The sequence below is a fragment of the Tauraco erythrolophus genome, chromosome 11 (assembly GCF_009769465.1).
Source record: "Tauraco erythrolophus isolate bTauEry1 chromosome 11, bTauEry1.pri, whole genome shotgun sequence".
NCBI lineage: Eukaryota > Metazoa > Chordata > Aves > Musophagiformes > Musophagidae > Tauraco > Tauraco erythrolophus.
In genome coordinates, this window is record NC_141475.1 from 12552539 (window position 1) to 12569790 (window position 17252).

A 17252-nucleotide genomic window follows, 5' to 3' on the forward strand; every position below is an offset into this window, starting at 1 on the left:
CAGATTGTGTATTTTACACACAATACTTTGTATTTCATATTTTTTGGGAATACTGTCAAGAAACATAGTTCAGAATGCAAATATCTAATTGCATAAGGAAATATGAAGATACATACAAAATAGAAGATTACATGTATTCAAAGTACTTCCCCCTTCAGTGAGGTGTCACTAGTCTGTAACTTGCATTAAAAATTAAATTTAATCTAAATTACGCTGTTCATTTTGGGATGGTCCTCAGGAGATAGGTATAACAAAAAAATTCAGAAGTTTGCCACATATAACAAATACATTTTTCTCTATTTCAAATGCTAATTAAAAAGACAAGTGGATCATCCCAAAGCTTGTGCTTTTAAACAAAATGTTAGTCAATCCTCATTTACGACATACCCAAAATTAGAATACACTGAATTATATCACCGTCTCCTGCAAAATGAGATAACATGACACAGCTAAACTACAGGCAGAAGCGTATGAAGTACACCACTAAGCATCATCATCGCTTTTATTTGTTCTAAACTTCCTTAATACTGCAATTGTCACTGACAATTCAACACCTTGGCTGACATAAAAGGTTCTCTCACAAGAGCAAAGATCCCCCTACTTACGTCCTCATTATTAAATAAAGAAATCTCTCCTCCAAGTTTGCAAGTCAGCATGTTTGTTTTAGCTACGTCCTTGGCTGAACAGACCTACCTGTTGTACAGATGCTTCTAAAATGTAACGTTAAGAGAGGCTGAAAATGAACGTTATGCAATTGAAACAGTATTCTGAATGTAGTGTGTTAGATTAAAACAAGGCACTTTTAAAATAAAATGAGTGTCAGGAACTGGACAGTGGCAAAACTAAAAGTTGCATTGATAATATCAATAGGTCTGTGCTTCAAAGGAAGCTGATGCTAAATTAAACAGTAAACTCCCAACTGGAATCATAACTTTTGAGAGAGTATGGAAGAACAAGAGCCACACGATCTAACTTTTAAAATGCTGCATCCCACAGCTGAAGCATACATCTTCATTCTCGGATGCTACGTTTCTTGGATCAAAGCTTTGACTCTGCCCAGGTTAGCCTCAGTTCACCAGCCACCAGCCAGACAGGGCAGCCAGCCTAGATAGCCGACTGCAGACAATCAAATCCCTAATTTGTTCTGTGGAGGAACCTCTCATTGCCAACAGGTTAAAATTCAGCTTATGCAAACTCACGTCTTTGTGCAGATTTGGGTTTTGCATGCACACAAATACACCCGTTACTGCTGTGATGAAGCAGCTTATTCCCTACCAACCCCCTGCCTGCCACCTTTAAACACAAACCTGTCCTCCCCCAGCCACGATGTGGAGTGTGGAGATGAGGAAGGAACCTCACTGCTGCCAGAGGGGCAGCAGGGGAGAAGTTGGATGCAGGAAAAGCCACCAAGAAACGAGGCACAGCAGTGCCTGACTGTCAGACTATATGTCTCAATGCTATACCATAATAATAATGGCAAGATTTGTGCAGGAGATACAAAAAACAGTCAGAGGACCACAGCAGAGGACTTCAAATTAGAGACAAGTGTCAGGTGCTGGCCTGAAACTTTCCAAACTTGCCTTTGCTTTAACAGAAGGATTGGCCGAAGAGGGCTTTCTAGGTATGAAGTGAGGAGTCCTGGTCCTCTGCTGCTTTCTAGCACAGCTTTAGCCCACGGGGCTACCTCTGCTTTAGGATACAGCAGTCCCCAAAGGCTTTCCCCACGTTCCGTGCCTGCGGGGCCCAGAGAATGAGCACTGGAGTGTCACCGAACTGGACACAGCGCCGCAGTGGACAGCTGAGTCGGACACGCAGACCCGGGAAAGGGGCCCGCTGCCGATGCGGGAGTGCGGCCAACTCCAGGCAGAAGCATGATCCCGGAGAGTTTCACATGAGGATCTGTATCTCCAGGAAACACGATGGAGTATGAAACACGATGCAAAGGCCCTACAACTCTTGCCGAGGGCGGCCTGCCAACACCTGCGGTGCCTCCGGACTGCGGAGAGCAGCGCGCCGGCTGCTGTGCACTGGCTCTCTCAGACACCACTGGGAGCACAACCATTTCCCACTCGTTTTATGGCATTTCTGGCGCGGCCAAACAGGCAAACGTAAACAAGTGGCAGCAGAGACGATTCAACAGAAGCCACCGCGTGCTCTTCGGGCTCCGTCACTCGTTTCGACCCTTTAATGCAATAAATATTAACATGGTAAATACACGCATTTAACGTGCCCGGCAGCTACAGCCCCTCCGCCGCTGTAAGAGGTACACAAAGACACAGGAGAGCCAGGGCAGGCTGCGGAGGCGGCCGAGACCGGCGGGGACGGAACAGCAAGACGCGCCTTGGGCCCGCCGCCCTGGGCGCAGGGTACCGCCAGCAGCGGCGAGGGCGGCACCGCCGCGCAAGGGCCTACTGGGAGACGGGCGCCAGCGCGCATGCGCCCCGCCGCCCCCCGCCTCGCGTCGGTGCCTGGTGCCCCCCGAGGGCGGTGGCCAGCGGGGGCGGAGCGGCGGCGGCTCACGGGAGTGTGGCGGGGCCGGGCCGCTCCCTTCCCCCCGCGGCACCCTGCACTGCGCAGGCGGTGGCGCGATGGCGGCAGGGGACGGCGGCGACGAGGTGCGGGTGCTGCAGAACCTCCGGGGGAAGATCTGTAAGTGCGGCGGGGCTGGGCCGGGCGAGCGCTCGGGGCCGCCGCGCTCAGGTGTCCGCTCCTGCCCTGGCTCCGCGGTGCTGCCCGCCCCGCTCCCTTTCCTTCCCCTCGGCGGGGCGGGAGCTCGCGCGGCCGCCGTTGAGGCCGCGGCAGCGGGAGGGAGCGCTGAGAGGGCAGCGGCTCCTCACGGCGGTGCCCCTCGGGCCGGGCGACGAGGAGAGCCCCGTGCCGCGCTGCGGCGGCGCCGGGAAGGGGCTTTGTGGCGGGCGCGGCCGGCACGTGCCGGCGGGGGCGGGTGGGGCCGGGCCGGGGTCTGTGCGGCCCCGGGGCCGGGCGGGAGGGAGGGAAGGGTGGATGGATGGATGCGGCGGGGCCGCTGGAGCCCCGGAGCGGCTGGCAAGCATCCGTTGCTCCGAGGGTTTCCTTGAGTCAGCGGGCCAGCAGAAATGCGGCGCCCCGCCCCCCTCGTCCGAACCGTGGGCATCGGAGTCTGTTTGTCAAGCAGAAATTGCGAAATTATTATGTGCAGGAACTTGGTGGTAGAAGGGCCGCTCTGGAAACGGTCACGAATGCTTCTGTTTCTTTGTGCGACGTGTGCGCGAGTGAGAGGGAGGCAGAGAGAGGCTGGTGACTTTATTTTGGTGGTTAGGAAGTGCTGACTAAAAATACCTGTACATTCAGTAACGTGGGAAACCAGAGGATGAGCTGGGGAGGAGGGGCCGGGGAAGAAAACAGTGCGGTGCGGCTCGGGAGGACTTCAAAGCGAGGAGGAGAAACAGGATGTGTGGCGGCTTCCTGAAGGGGTATCAAAATACATTCATACAATTCAGATGCAACCCGTTTATTTCCTTTCCCATGCAGTCGATCGACTTTTTTGAGAATGAAGCGAAACGAGTTGAATTGGGCTTGGTGCTGGGATCGAGAACCGGTTGTGAAAACCTTTTGAAGGATTGAGTTTGGTGGAGGCATGGAGTCCTGTTTGCTTAAATGTTGTCGAGCAGTATAGACTTGACTATGTACTTAGTAAGTAGAAGACGAGGTCATGGAAATAGGAGACTGCGTGAAGTGTACAGGTGGAGGTACTCTCGCTCCAGCATGTTTGTGATGGAATGCCATTGCCTGTAGAGTAGACAAGGCTGAACACATGCTTACTGAGATCTTATGATGTTAGTAGTTGTCACAGAAATAACATGTCAGCTTGCCTTTAAAAAAAGAATACTGTTAGTTTTGTGGCTAAGGCATTGATTACTGAAGCTGGCTTATTTGTTGACACCCTTCTGCTTCTTAACTTTTATCATAAGATTTTCATCAACACTGGATAACACAACATTTAAGAGTTTTAAATTTCGTGATACTTGAACTTGATAAAAGTTTTCCATTAAACATTAGAAGATAAAACCCAAAATGTCAGAAGACTTATGTTGAAACTAGTTTTGTTGTCTCATTTGTTTATTCTGCAGTTGTGTCATAACTTTGAATGTTCAATTACCTGGCAAAAGTAACGGTAAACCCAGGACCATGTCCTGCTTCCTAGGGAATACATAAAAAATTGGTTGCCAAAGACAGCCTTGTAAGAACTGTAGGAGCCCAATTGAAAAAAAAAAAAGCAGAAGTAATAGCTGCAGTAAAAGACGTGTCTTGAAAGTGTGAAAATCACTTTGTAAACCTACCTGTCTCCTATCAAAACAAAAAAACTGTTTTAAAAAAAAAAAGATATGAGATAAATATGTATTGGAAGCTTGCAAACCTAGATGCTCTTTTGGCTTCTTTGCACAGCAAGTACTGTTTTATTTTCACTTCTCGCTAGTTTTTAGGGGAAAACCCTCTGAATGAACAATAACAAACGAGTAATAATGTAATCCCCCTTGATCTGGAGGGATTAGCAGTAGCAGACCTTACTTTGGAAAGTTAGTGTTCATAGTCTGTAAGAATTCCTCATAACATGTTTCTTAGAAGTGGAATATATTTCAATGCCTAAGCTTTGCTGGCATTTAACCTGCTATAAGACTTGACACTGACTCATTTTATATGTGTTGCATGAGAGAGCATGATAGTTTTAATGAGGTAATGTCAGTTCTGCCTGTATAGAAAACACCATCTGCAGTGAAGTTCTTATTTGTGCTGTTGTTTAACAATACGCAAAGAGATGGTGAAATCTAAAGTTACTGATGTTATACAAATCATCACACCAGATTTAGAATTGAGACATATTCTTAAAGGTGGCTTAAGTAGCTATTGCATACCTAGCAGTGAAAAACTGAGTGGGAGTAGGAACACGTTTGCAGTCCCTGGTACTCTGTTTTGTGGGATGCTGGTCTTTGCAGCCAGTCTCTTGCCTCTGGTTTTCAAGTAAGAGGGAAGGTGAACTGGTCTTACCAGTTTAAGACCCTGTAATACCTTTTGAAAATGTGATATTACAGTTCAACAGTTTTCCACCAGAAATCCACTGAAGGTCTGTCCTTTCTTAATGACGACTCTTGTGCATTGGTGGCTGTATTTTACATGTCACGGTAGTGACAAAAGCGCTTTACAAAGGTGCATGGATGTCATGTAGCTTTAGGCATATCTCAGAGTGTAGCATTTTAAGCTGTATAACTAGCTTCTGTTTTCATTTTATGACATACGTTTTTAGGTGGTACGTGATTTTAGTTGCTTTGATTTTTGATGTGTTTACTGAAACACAGTGCTTACTGTGTTTTCTAAACCTGTCTTAGTGGAGCATGTGGAAAATGTCTCTGTTGTCTCCTAGAGCTCCTTTGACAAAATTCAGGATGCGCTCTTTCTCAGACCTCTTGCGTTGTGTTGTTAGCACTGCGTAGTTACCTCGGATGAAGCCGCACTCCTGGGGTGGATCTGGTTGCCGCTATGTAATATGTTTAGTCCTGTGAAGCGAATACTTTGGAGTTTGTGTGCATAAACATCTTCTAAATTGCTTTGTTCCGGGTCCCTGTCCGAGGATGTATGCTAACTGCGCACTTTCACTGGACAGAGGATGTTGTGAATAGCACTTCTCTATCCCACCTCCTGCCTTTGCTTAGTTTCTGATGCACTGTTAGCAGTGAACAAGCTTTAACCAGATGTTTTCCTGTCGTGTCTACATTTAACAAATGATGTGCTGGCAAGGGAGTTTGACAGAACTGTTGAATTTGGTAGATTGCTCCATTGCTGTTATTACTACCTCACAATATTAAAGTCACGTAGAGAGTTTGAATTTGTTAAATGTTGTACACCTGAATTCCTATTGCTCCAACCCTTGAGTTTTTATTAGTGTGGCAGGTTTTCCCTTTTGTTTAGGTTTCATCTAATCTTATTTCGAAGTGAGGTTTTACTAGGTGTATGGAAAACCTAAACAATATTTTCTGAATATTTTAAAATCCAAACCAATGTGCACAATTGACCGAAGTGTGGCTTTTTTTTTTTTTTTAAATTACTGCTATTATTTTTTGCTGTTTTCCCAAAGAAGCTGAGTGGCAATAAAGTTAGTTAGTTTAAAAGTCAGGTAACTGATAGCCATTGTGAACTTGTATCTTTTCAAAATAAAAAGGTCGATGTTTATTATTTTAGTGATGCATTTCATGGTTTCGTATTGAATTAGAGTACTAAATGTGTCATGTGAAAATGATTTCTGATTTAAGTTAGTCCGGTGACTGAAACTGGTGAATTGATACGGTCAATACAAAATAAGTAAGTCTGTTCTTGCTGCTGTTTCATCACTTGCATGTTTCACTGTTTGAACTGCAAGTTTAAGTATTGCACTGTATAGTTTTAAATGGCAGCCTCTATGAAGAGGCTTGAAATACAGTTCCACTGTTAGATCTAGAATTGGTTTAATTTCTCTCTTCTCACCAAACCAATTTTATTTGGTGTTTCTGACTAACCATTTACACTACCTACACTTTCTAAACAAACCCTTGGAAAATACTGGTGTGCATTTCCTCGATGTGCTTCTTTAACTTACCTTTTTTGCTTTTTGTGCTTTGAACAGGGAAACATACGTGGTCTTCAGCATTCAGAATTGCATATTTGATGAATGCACTGAAAATCTAAACATTCAGGCAGATACCTAGTGTTGTTCATACTTGTTTTTTATGCAACCATTATAGCCTTAGGGTTTTGAGGAAAAAGTAAGACTTGGTGTAATCAGGCTTGTGCTTTTATATTATTTTTTTTTTTTTTAAGAAGATAAGCTACTTAGAAGAGCTGGACCCCACTATATGGCTGAAAAGTCTCCCACAGTCACAGATATTAAGAGATGTTTGAAAAGATGTGAAATTTCATGCTCTGTACTTCACCTGACAAGTGCTCTGAGGTTACTTTTAACTCAGACCTGAGAATCATCCACCCTGCCTCCCAAAAACCTCAATAAATTTTTCCGTGCTTTAAAGCTAAACACTTGGGCTACAAAATAAAGGTTTTGATCTCATTAGAAAATAAAAACTTATATTTCTTCTGTTCCCTTGGGTAGAAATTTTTTTTTAATACTGAATGACTGCAGTATAGTAGACATAAAAATTATACATTATGTAGAAATACTTAATTTTTACTCCTTTAAGAAAACATGAAACTATAATAATTTGTAATTTCCTTTCAAAGTTCACTGTACAGTGCCTTTACAGTGCTGATCAAGTAATTTTACATCTTAAGTATTTTATGTAAAAATAGGATGGTGAAGCTACGGAGTATTAACTAAAAAAATAAAGATTCTTATCAGGAACAACTGACATAAAGTTCATGCTTACTATTTACAAACTACAGTATAAGAAGCTGTCTGGGGATTACTAGCCTCTTTCATGAATTTATTTTTGTATTTTCTTTTGTATGTTTTATTAAAATATCTTTTTTTTTTTTTTTTAAGGCAATGTTCAGTCTTTGATGCTTTTCTTGGTTCTTCTGCAATAACTCACTTAAGGGTAATTTTGAGTTTAGTCTCTTTTTGGAATCAAATGGTATTAAAAACCGGTCTGTTCATGTCTCTTGATCTGTCAACATTAAGTGTGATGTTTAAAAATAATATTTATACTTCTTCCTCTCCCACACCTAAGCTGATGAAAAGTTCATTGATGCTTCTGAGAGCACATGTTTTAATTGTGGAAGTTACTTAAGTGTCTGTTCGTGCTTTCCATTCGTGTACATATCCCTGACTTGGAAAACATCGTGCATGAAGTTCAGTCTCTGTTCCTGTTAAACTGTCGTATTCTCTGCTCAGATACAGTTACGGTAGCCTTTCTAATGCCAAGCATTACTTAACTTTCAAGACTGTAGTAAATCTGTTTCACAAAAAAAAAAGGAAGGAGGCAGAGAGAGAACAAAATTCTAATTTTACATCTTAACAGCACAGACAATAAAACTTACTCCACTGTGCTTCATGTCTGCAGTTTTTTTAAAAAGGAACATATGTATGACACTTCAAATCTAGTTTCAAGCTGTGGTCTTTGAAAGTGGAGGTGGTATGTTATTCAGATACGATAAGTAATTAAAACTCAATACTTCAATGTTTTTTTCATCCTATTGCTTTTTAATACCTTATATAAAGTTTAGATAATGTTAATTTTACATTTCATTGAGAGAAGTATTTCCAGTGGCAGGTAAGGATGGACACTAGGCTGTGATGATGAACAAAGGCCCTGCTTAAGACCTAATGCAGAATTCAGTTCTGGTTGCCTGTGTTTAAGATAACAGTTGAAGTGGAACAGGGATGGAGAGTGGCGACTCACCAATTTGGAACCTCTCATATGAGAGTACCAGAAAAGCTTGGCTTGTTTCTTTTAGCAGAATAAAAGGTGTAAGGGGTCTGTTGATTTGCTGTCTTCAAAGACATTCAGAGGGGAAGGAAACATCTAGGGGGAAAGAACTGTTTAAGCTGGAGGACAGTGTTGCCATAAATATACACAGATGTCTGCAGCATTCAAATTTTGGAAGAGCTTTCCAATTTGAGCATTGGGAACTAGTTTTAGCCATAATTATTTAGAAGTAACTGTTTCTGAAAAGGACTGCCTGATGTCCACTGTGTGTTATTGCAGTGGTCTAGACTCAGTACCCAGCAAATCTTTGTGTTCCTGTGTTGACAATCATCCTGTCTCATTAGCAACTTCGTTTCCTACTTGTTCTTATCCATGTTGTGTTTAGTCAGTAGGTGATTTCCCCCCACGAGACCGTTAGAAAAAAATAAACAGTACTTACAGCTGAACCCTTGAAAATATATCAGTCAACTTGAAAATGAGCTGTTCCTTGTGGAAAATGAAATAAAGATTTGATGGGTAAGTTCTTATTAATCAGCTTCCTTTAGCCAAAATACTCGCGCAGAAAATACCAAGGGAACAATAGCTCAGCCAGATCATGTCTTGGTCTTATGACCTAATGCTGTTATCACCTCAGGCTGCAAGCTTCTGGGATTTAGCAAGCTACCCAGGGTCAAGCTGGAGATGAGACCTCTCCAGGGAAAGTGCAGGTGCTGCAGGAAGTGGTGTTCGTGAGTCAGTGTGCTGTCCTCTTCCTGTTCGCTGTCATTCCACATAGAGCTGGATGTAGCAATTTCTGTACCCTATTGGATCTTACAAATTGAAAATGAATATGGAAATGCATGCTAACAGAATGGTTGAGTAAATTGTGGACAGACTTTAAAACTGTAAAATTCTTGTGCCTAATATTTTGTGGTTTCTGCCCCTCAATATTTACAGTCATTTTTTTATTTGCAGATGATGCCAAACACTTAGTACCCAACAAAATGAGAGACTTTTTCTGTACCATAAGCTTGGACCAAGAAGAAGTTTTTCGTACACAAGTAGTTGAAAAATCTTTAAGGTAAGCTTAATTTCTAAATGGAGATGATTTTCAAGACTGCCTCAGTTCAGAATAAAACTGAGATGTGTATCAATGTGTATGTGCTTTTGCTTACACCTCTTTAAAATGAGAACTGACTTGTGGCAACAACTCGGAACTGATACAGCAACGTGTAAATCAAGAGAGTAGTTGAAAGAAGGCAAAATTGAGGCCTGTGAGTAGTACAGTGCTTTTAAAATGAAGGATGCTAAAACATCTTTCACTGTTACTTGATCCTGTTCCGTTGGGAAGCATAACATTCTTTTTCTTGCCAGGTTGTTTTCAAGGGAAGGAAATCTGCTTGATACTTGTTCTCCATGTCATTTCCTACTTCTGACATGCAATTCGTCTGTATTGGTGAAATTCTGCTTTTAGTGTCTGTCTTGCAAAATCTGTTTCTAGAATGAAGGAAGAGGAAGTTTTCCATGTGTAAGAGTATTCTGTGCTGTGGGTTGTCCCCCTGAATAGACGTTATTCCTCTCCTGAACTTCTTGTTCGGGAGCTATAACCTGTACTCTCACAGAATGACTTGCTTTGCCTCCCTGGGCAGCGCTTAGCGGTAGATTCTGCTACTGTCTTAGAGCCTTAAAAGCAATCAAACAAAAAAATCATGATAAGTAGCTGCAGTAGTGTAGGTGCTTTGTCTCAAAACTCTTTAAGTTCGTTGGTGACTCATACTGAAGCGTTGCAGCTACATTGTTCAGAATATCTGAGTGACAGTTTATCTGGACGAGACATTAAACCTTCCTTGTAAAACCCAGAAAACCTGTTAAAACTCTTGAAAAATTTTTCCTAGTTCTTGTTGTTTACCATGGTTTTATTGTTAGTGTTTGTTCTTTGAGCTGTTTCCAGGTGAGGAACAGCATACAGCTCGTATGGCAAATATAAATAGAGGGTTCTAATTCTTCAAAACATCATTTATGCTTCTGCATGAAAAGCAAACACCACATACATGCAATCAGAAACAAATATTTTGCTCATCCTCCTGATCTGTAACTGCTGTAGTTAGATCCAGAAAGTTTTCAGAATTTAACTGGCTGCAATTGAGATTCATTACCAAAACAAACTCCTTTGAGTAATCCTTCAGAGAATAATGTTAAAGAGACTGTACTGATAAAGCAGAAACTTAAAAACTTTCCCCTTCAAATAGTAGTTTGTGTAAAAAGGAACTCAATGTATCTTTTAAAAAGAAAGACATTGCTGCCTGATTTTTCATGTGTTGATAATGAAATCTTAAAAGTTACTACTATGCTTAGAAACAACCCTTGTTACATTTAATGTTTATGCAGACATTCCTATTATATTTGGTTTAAGAATTGTTAAATTTATATACTATAATCACCTGATAATAATAATCACCTGATAATAAAAGTAGTATTAATTATGTAGTAAAACATTGAATTAAATAAATCACCTTAGGTCCACCAAAATTTTTTAAATAGTACTGAAGCTTAACTGAAACTTGATTAAACGAAAACAATGCCATTAATACTTTACAGATGAAAGGAAGAAAAATCTCACTATAACAAAATAACAATTTGGGGAGGGTCTTAAGTGACATACACCCTCCATCCCCCTCAAATTGAGAATTCTTCAGCTGATATGAAATCAATATTTGTAAGTTGAGAACATTTTATTAGGAGTTAGGAGTCAGTGTTCTGAATCAATCTTTGCCCATAGTTCCCACTAACTATGTAGGGAACTCCTTCGTCCTCTGAGTTACGGCTGCATGAAGTTAGATTCATAGCATGAGTAGAGTTCCATATAAGCTGATGAAATGTGATAAAATAAGTCATCCTCTGTTAGCAGCAACTAGAGTTGGATGCTTACACTTGATTACTAGTGTGTATGCAGTTACGAAGGCTGACACTTGTTCCAGAAACTTAATTATACCATCGTCATGCTTATTACTGTGTTAAGCTAGAACACCGTGCTCACCTAGAGGTATTGGAAGGGAAGATGAAAGCTCTGATCTCTTATTAGCCTGAAAACTTTATAAATTGCTTTTTAGTAAGGTGTAGTGGAGTATAATTTTAGTCATAAATACAGCTTTGAATTTAATTGTTTCGGTTTATATTACTTGCTTGCTTTTTCTTACACACGTAATTCATGGTATGTTTTTGTCATTGTGTTCTGGGTTACAAGTTTATACTAGCTATTATCTAAATTGTATTATATGAATATCTGCTTGTTAAATGTCTGTGGAAGTAATTATCGCTAGAATTGAAATTATCTTTGACTACAGTGATTGAAAACTAATGAAGAAATGTATTTTAAAATGTGCAAATAGGTTTGGGCTTCCACCAGCGCTGGGACTATTGTTAGACTGCAAATGGGAAGCAAATGACTTTTCAAAGTTAGAAAAACATGAATTAATACTGAATTGAAAGAAGGATATTCTGACTAATGGCTCAAGAAGTATTTCCTGACAAAGCGTGGGGTTTCTGTAGATTCTGAAGAAACAAAATTTTTTTCCCTTGGAAAGTTTAAAGAACATTCATGAGCCTCCTCAGATATCCATGGTCAAGTATGAGGAATTGAGGAAGGGAGGCGTTGTGGTATATGTGTATGTTGCATTTTTTATTTAAACTAAATTCAGTTTCTTTTTTCAAACTGAGCTTTGTGTGAATGCAAGGTTATAGCAAAAATTTATTCTCTTGTTGGTATAACTGTAGCTTTCAAATAACAGATCTAGGAGCATTGGTCAGCATCCGCCATTGAACTGCCAGTTTAATGTAACAAGGAAGGGAAGAGCAAATGCATATGTCACACACATAAATTCAGTTTCCTGTGTTACAGTAATGTAGTTCTTCCTGTATGACAGTCTGTTTGTCTTTGAATTAGCACTGTCTTCTAATTTTGTATCCATCACATTCTTTAAAGTTCTTGAATCAAAGCCACAGAAGAAAGTACTAAACTGACTAAATCCCTGAGGAACAAGTTGAGTCAGTTCTCCATTTTAATCATTCCTCAGTGGTATAGCCTATTGGACTCCATCAGCCGGTGCTATATTCACCTGAGAATTTATTTACTAATCCTTTGAATTCTCCACTTTAAATTTCCTCTCTGTACCTCATACTTCTCTAAAGAACAATCAACAACGGATTCATAAGACAGTGGTGTTAATCTAGGTAAGGAAAAATGTATCAACATGAGTAGACAATGCATTACTTCTATTTATGCTCATATTATTGACCTGCTCTTGCCAAATCTGAGACTTCATGTAATGTTGAGGTCAAAATAATGATTGTTAGTTGGCTGATCGTTCTTTGAGGGGATATAGTTGTGAAGTTTGCTTTCTGTAGCCGTAGGATAAGGCAGCATGCTAAATAGTTTTTTTTAAATCTCTACTAATAGTCTCCATCTCAGACTAATTATCTGATTATAATTTGATGCATAGATTTATATAGATCCATCAAGAATAGAGACTTAACAGTGATAGGTGGAAGTTGATGTTGTACATCGTAGTCTAGTGTTCTCCTTAGGATGTATAACTGAAGCTGAGTTAGTAGCAGAGCTTCCCTTGATACTCGTATCAGCTAGTTCACCCACTGTTCACTCTTTCTGCTGTGATATCTCTTTGTACTGGTGCAACTGTTAGTTGAGTAGCTATTAGGGGAACAATATCACGAAATCAACTCAAGTTTAAAAAAAGCCTATGTTTTATCTTTTGGTCTGAGTGATTGTGTCAATACAGTTAAAATGAACAGCCAAGGTAATAAGGAAATTGAGGCTGCTCAGGGCTGCACTGCTGCTAAAGGTGCTCATGACTTTATACCTTTAGTGGTGGTGCTGACAAGAAGAACCCAGCCCTTGAAATCAAAGCTGAATTTGCTGGCTTTGAAAATAAATAAATAATAAAAAAGAGTAGGGAGCAGAAAAACCACAAGCAGATTTTTCAACTGAGAAGTCTTCAATTATTTCTCTGTGTAGTGCAAAGGTTAATTTGTCTGCTTTGAAGCCTATGGTGGAAGGTCTGTGTTAGAACAAAAGGAACTCTTTCACTTGCGAAATTCCTCATAATCAATTCCTGCAGTTAAAGCTCTTGTTTCTAAACATGGGTTCTAGAAATTTAGAATGCCAGATTTTTCACCTATGTTTTTTCCCAACTTTTAAAGTGAGCTATCAACTCTTCTATTGAATGAACTATTAGTCCTTAAACACTTGGTGTTTTTTCTGTAATTATTTGAAAGGGAATAGATTAGGGATGGTATCCTATTCTTCCCAGTACCCTTTGGGTAGATAATACTAAGAACATAAGTGTATTTGTATTAATTTAATGAAGTATTGTAGCAATACAATGTCAGAAAGCTACTTTACTGGGAAACAAAAAAAACCCAAACATTGTTTCTGGGTTTGGTATAACTGTCATCAGAGTGCTTTTCTGTAGGAAAAAAGCAGAGGCTAAAATTAGTTTTGTGAAGCTGCACACCTTTCCCTCGTGTTGTTAATACACTCTAATTGAAAGTATTTTAAGTCTTTAAGGATCCAGTAGTTCCAAAATAGCAGGGGTTTTTTTTATGGATGAGCTTGATTTTCAGACTTGAAAGTGACACAAATTTGCAGTGACACAAATAACATTGTGGTTTTGTTCAGTCTGGCTGACTACTGGCTATGATTGCATCGATAACACTCCTTAAGTTTAATGGAAGTATAAATTCCTTGAGTGAAGATACGACATTGTGTGACGTGTCTTAACATAGAGGAATGCAGAGTCTTTTTATGTAGAGGGCTCTGCAAATAGCAGTTAAGTAAGGTTAACTGCAAACATTATATTGAACTTCATTAGATGGCGAAACGTGGTGACTATTTCAGCACACGGGAGAACATGCATGTTTGAGATGAACATTTTCCTTTTTTATGCTTGCTTATGGCGTCTTTTTACAGGTCTGAATCATTCAGCATCAAATTTGACACAGAAGTTAGAGCTAAACAAGTGCCAGTGAAGTAATTCATAAATTGTGTTTTAATATAATTTAATCGCATACTGAATGAAAAAAGAAGCATAAAACTTGAGTGTCTCAGGAAGTCATTTGGAGTGGGCGGAGAACTAACTAGGATAATTTCAAGACAGAAAAATAGAATGGAAATTGCAGAGGAGACAATACTTTCTGTGTGTGAACTCTGTTTTTTTTTCTTTTTCGAACGTATGTAAGGCATTCTCGTGAAGTTTTAACTTGCAGTGCTATTATATGTTCTTGCAATGAAATGGTTGTGGATGGCTTTGATGATAGGTAAGTATAGTGCTAAAGGCCAAGGTCTGAGACTGCAGTAAAAATGTAGCGTTTTAGTGCTTGTCTTCTGTATAAATGACATAAAGTGATTTTTCCTCTTTTAACTTTCAGTCTTTCTTTTCAGCCCTTATTTTGGGGAAGAGTTTTACTTTGAGATTCCAAGAACGTTCCAGTGGTTGTCTTTCTACATTTATGATAAAAGTGTTTTACAAAAAGACCTGCGTATAGGTAAGTTCTGGGATACTGTCTACGTCTTTAATAACATTTTGTTATTTTCAGTATTGTTATCTGTAGTATTAAGGATACAATTATTAATATGATGCATTTTTCAAAACACAGTGTATAGTACGCTTCAACTAAATGTTCCTTTAAAGTTTGAAAAGCAGGATTTTGTTCCTTTGCTTTCTTTTATATACTAAAATATGTTTATTTTTTAGGATAATAGGACATTTTATAGTCTTATAATTATAGTCTCAATACATTTTTAAAAAAATTCTATTTGTTTTTTTTCTCCAGTTCTGTTTTATTGGAATATTTGAATAATTGTTGCTACCTGTAGGTCTTTTGTAGAATTATTTCACAATTCATTCTTTATAATTGCAATTGTGGAATAATTCTTAAAACTATTTATAGATAATTTTGTTCTTAGCTTAGGTGAAAAATTACAGGAGGTGAATTCCACCACGCCCCCTCCTCCTCCTTGCATAATGACTCTATTGCAGCTGCTATTTGGATATAGTTGCTATAAAGCTCTAACAGTCTGCTGTGGAAAAAGGCTTCACATTACTTAAATTGAGGAAGGAAATAATTTGCACCAGGATGCCAGATAATTTGGTATAATAACAGCTTTCCAAATAGCAATCAGAAGAGTAAAAGGCATCTATCTTCAGTGTCCTATTTAAACATTCTTCAACACTGTTACTGTTCTCTGAAATCTTTATTCTGTTATTTTCAGCCACAACTGTGTTCTTTGTTTTACCTAATCTTGTTATTAGTGATATCCAAGATAACATGTAGTAATTAACTTAATTTGACTTTATATAAACTAGGCTTACTTATGCTTCATGTTCCTTGTTTCTATAAGCTTGTCATATAGCATCATAATCTTAAAAAAAAACCTGAAAGAAAGAGTTTAAACAAAAATCAAACTTCAAATCTATTTAAATATTTGCCATATTCAGATGAAAGTGATAAATTTATCTCTCCCTGCCTCCCTCCTTCAGGAAAGGTGTCAATCAAAAAAGAAGATTTATGCAACTACACAGGAAAAGAGAACTGGTTTATGCTTCAACCTGTTGATTCTAATTCAGAGGTTCAGGTAACTATTAAATTGCACGTTTACATTTTTTCAATTAAATATAGACAAGTGCATGTAATGGTAGAAGTTCATACTGAGCTGTAGCAGACAGAGGTTAGCATCTGTCCAATTCTTATGAGGCAGTTGTGTTTTTAAGCTTGATTAGAGAATAATGTGTATTCTGCATTTCTAAATTGTCTGTATTGTTCCTCATGATACTTAAAATAGGCAGAAGTCTTGAAGCAACTGTTGGGAAATAAGTCTTAACAGTATTTTGATATTTAAAATCTTTGCAAGAGGAACAATGTACTTGAGACAGGTGAATAATTTAGGAAACTACTGAATAATTTTTTTAGTCAGTTTTGGTGTTATCTGAAATGATGACTGATTATGTGACATGAAATGGTTAAAGTCTCCAAAACTGGAGATAATTGTGCTATGCTCATTTGTCTTATTTTGAAATACTTTCCGTGTTCAGTATTAAATAACTTACACGTCAGAGTTGTGTTTTGGTCTGTGGTTCAAGTTCTTCTGACAGGATTGTTCTCATAATACATAAAGATTAGATGGCTCTAGAAGTTGTAGCAATTACCTTTTTGGTTTGAGTAAGAAAACAGAACAGTATTCTTGAGAATCTCCTCACCTTGTTGCTATGATAAGTAATTTGTTAGATTTTAATAGTTTTTTCAGATTTGCTTAAGGACAAAAGTCTTGAACTTGGCAGTGTTTGCATTTTTCTAGTAACTTGGAAGTCCCTTTGGGTAGGGAGAATCTTGTCTACTTTTTACAAGGGGTGAATGAGCTCAGAATTCTCAAAAAGACACATTATTTTCCACAATTAATCATCTATGAGCTTTAAGTTTAGCATGCAGCTGTTGGGTATATAGGAGGGCATATGATTGCTTTATGTGAAGATAGATTTTCAAAACATCTGAATACCACTTTCTCTTCTCTGTTGAAAATCAGTCCTCTTTCAGTTAGGATAGAATATAATAGAATGGTTTAGTTGAAAGGGACCTACGGATCATCTAGTCCAACTGCAGATTGTCTTATTCTTTCAGTTCTTCCATCTAATCACTCAATATTCTAGAATGTTCTTTCCAGATATAAACTGAAATACAGTTTCTGCTTTGACTTAAGTGTTGTCATGCTTGCTATGTTTTTTCTCAGTAAAAATTAATTGAATGAAAGATTACTTTTTTGTCATAATGCTACATGAGTAAGTATGAAAATTCAATTAATAGAATTCAGCA

The 17252-nt window shown here is 39.0% G+C and overlaps 1 protein-coding gene across 2 annotated transcripts in view; it reads left to right on the plus strand.

The window, feature by feature from the left end:
* Positions 1-2588: 2588 nt before the first annotated feature.
* The window catches only part of RASA2 (RAS p21 protein activator 2), a 53116-nt gene continuing 38452 nt past the window's right edge, over positions 2589-17252 (plus strand). Inside the window, exons 1-4 of one of the 2 annotated variants that reach the window (XM_086618315.1) lie at positions 2589-2649; positions 9345-9450; positions 14827-14930; positions 15926-16020. In XM_086618315.1, coding sequence (XP_086474441.1) covers positions 2589-2649; positions 9345-9450; positions 14827-14930; positions 15926-16020 — 366 coding nt within the window. Of the gene's footprint in view, positions 2650-9344; positions 9451-14826; positions 14931-15925; positions 16021-17252 lie in introns of those variants that run through there. The other variant, XM_086618316.1, reaches the window with a different exon arrangement.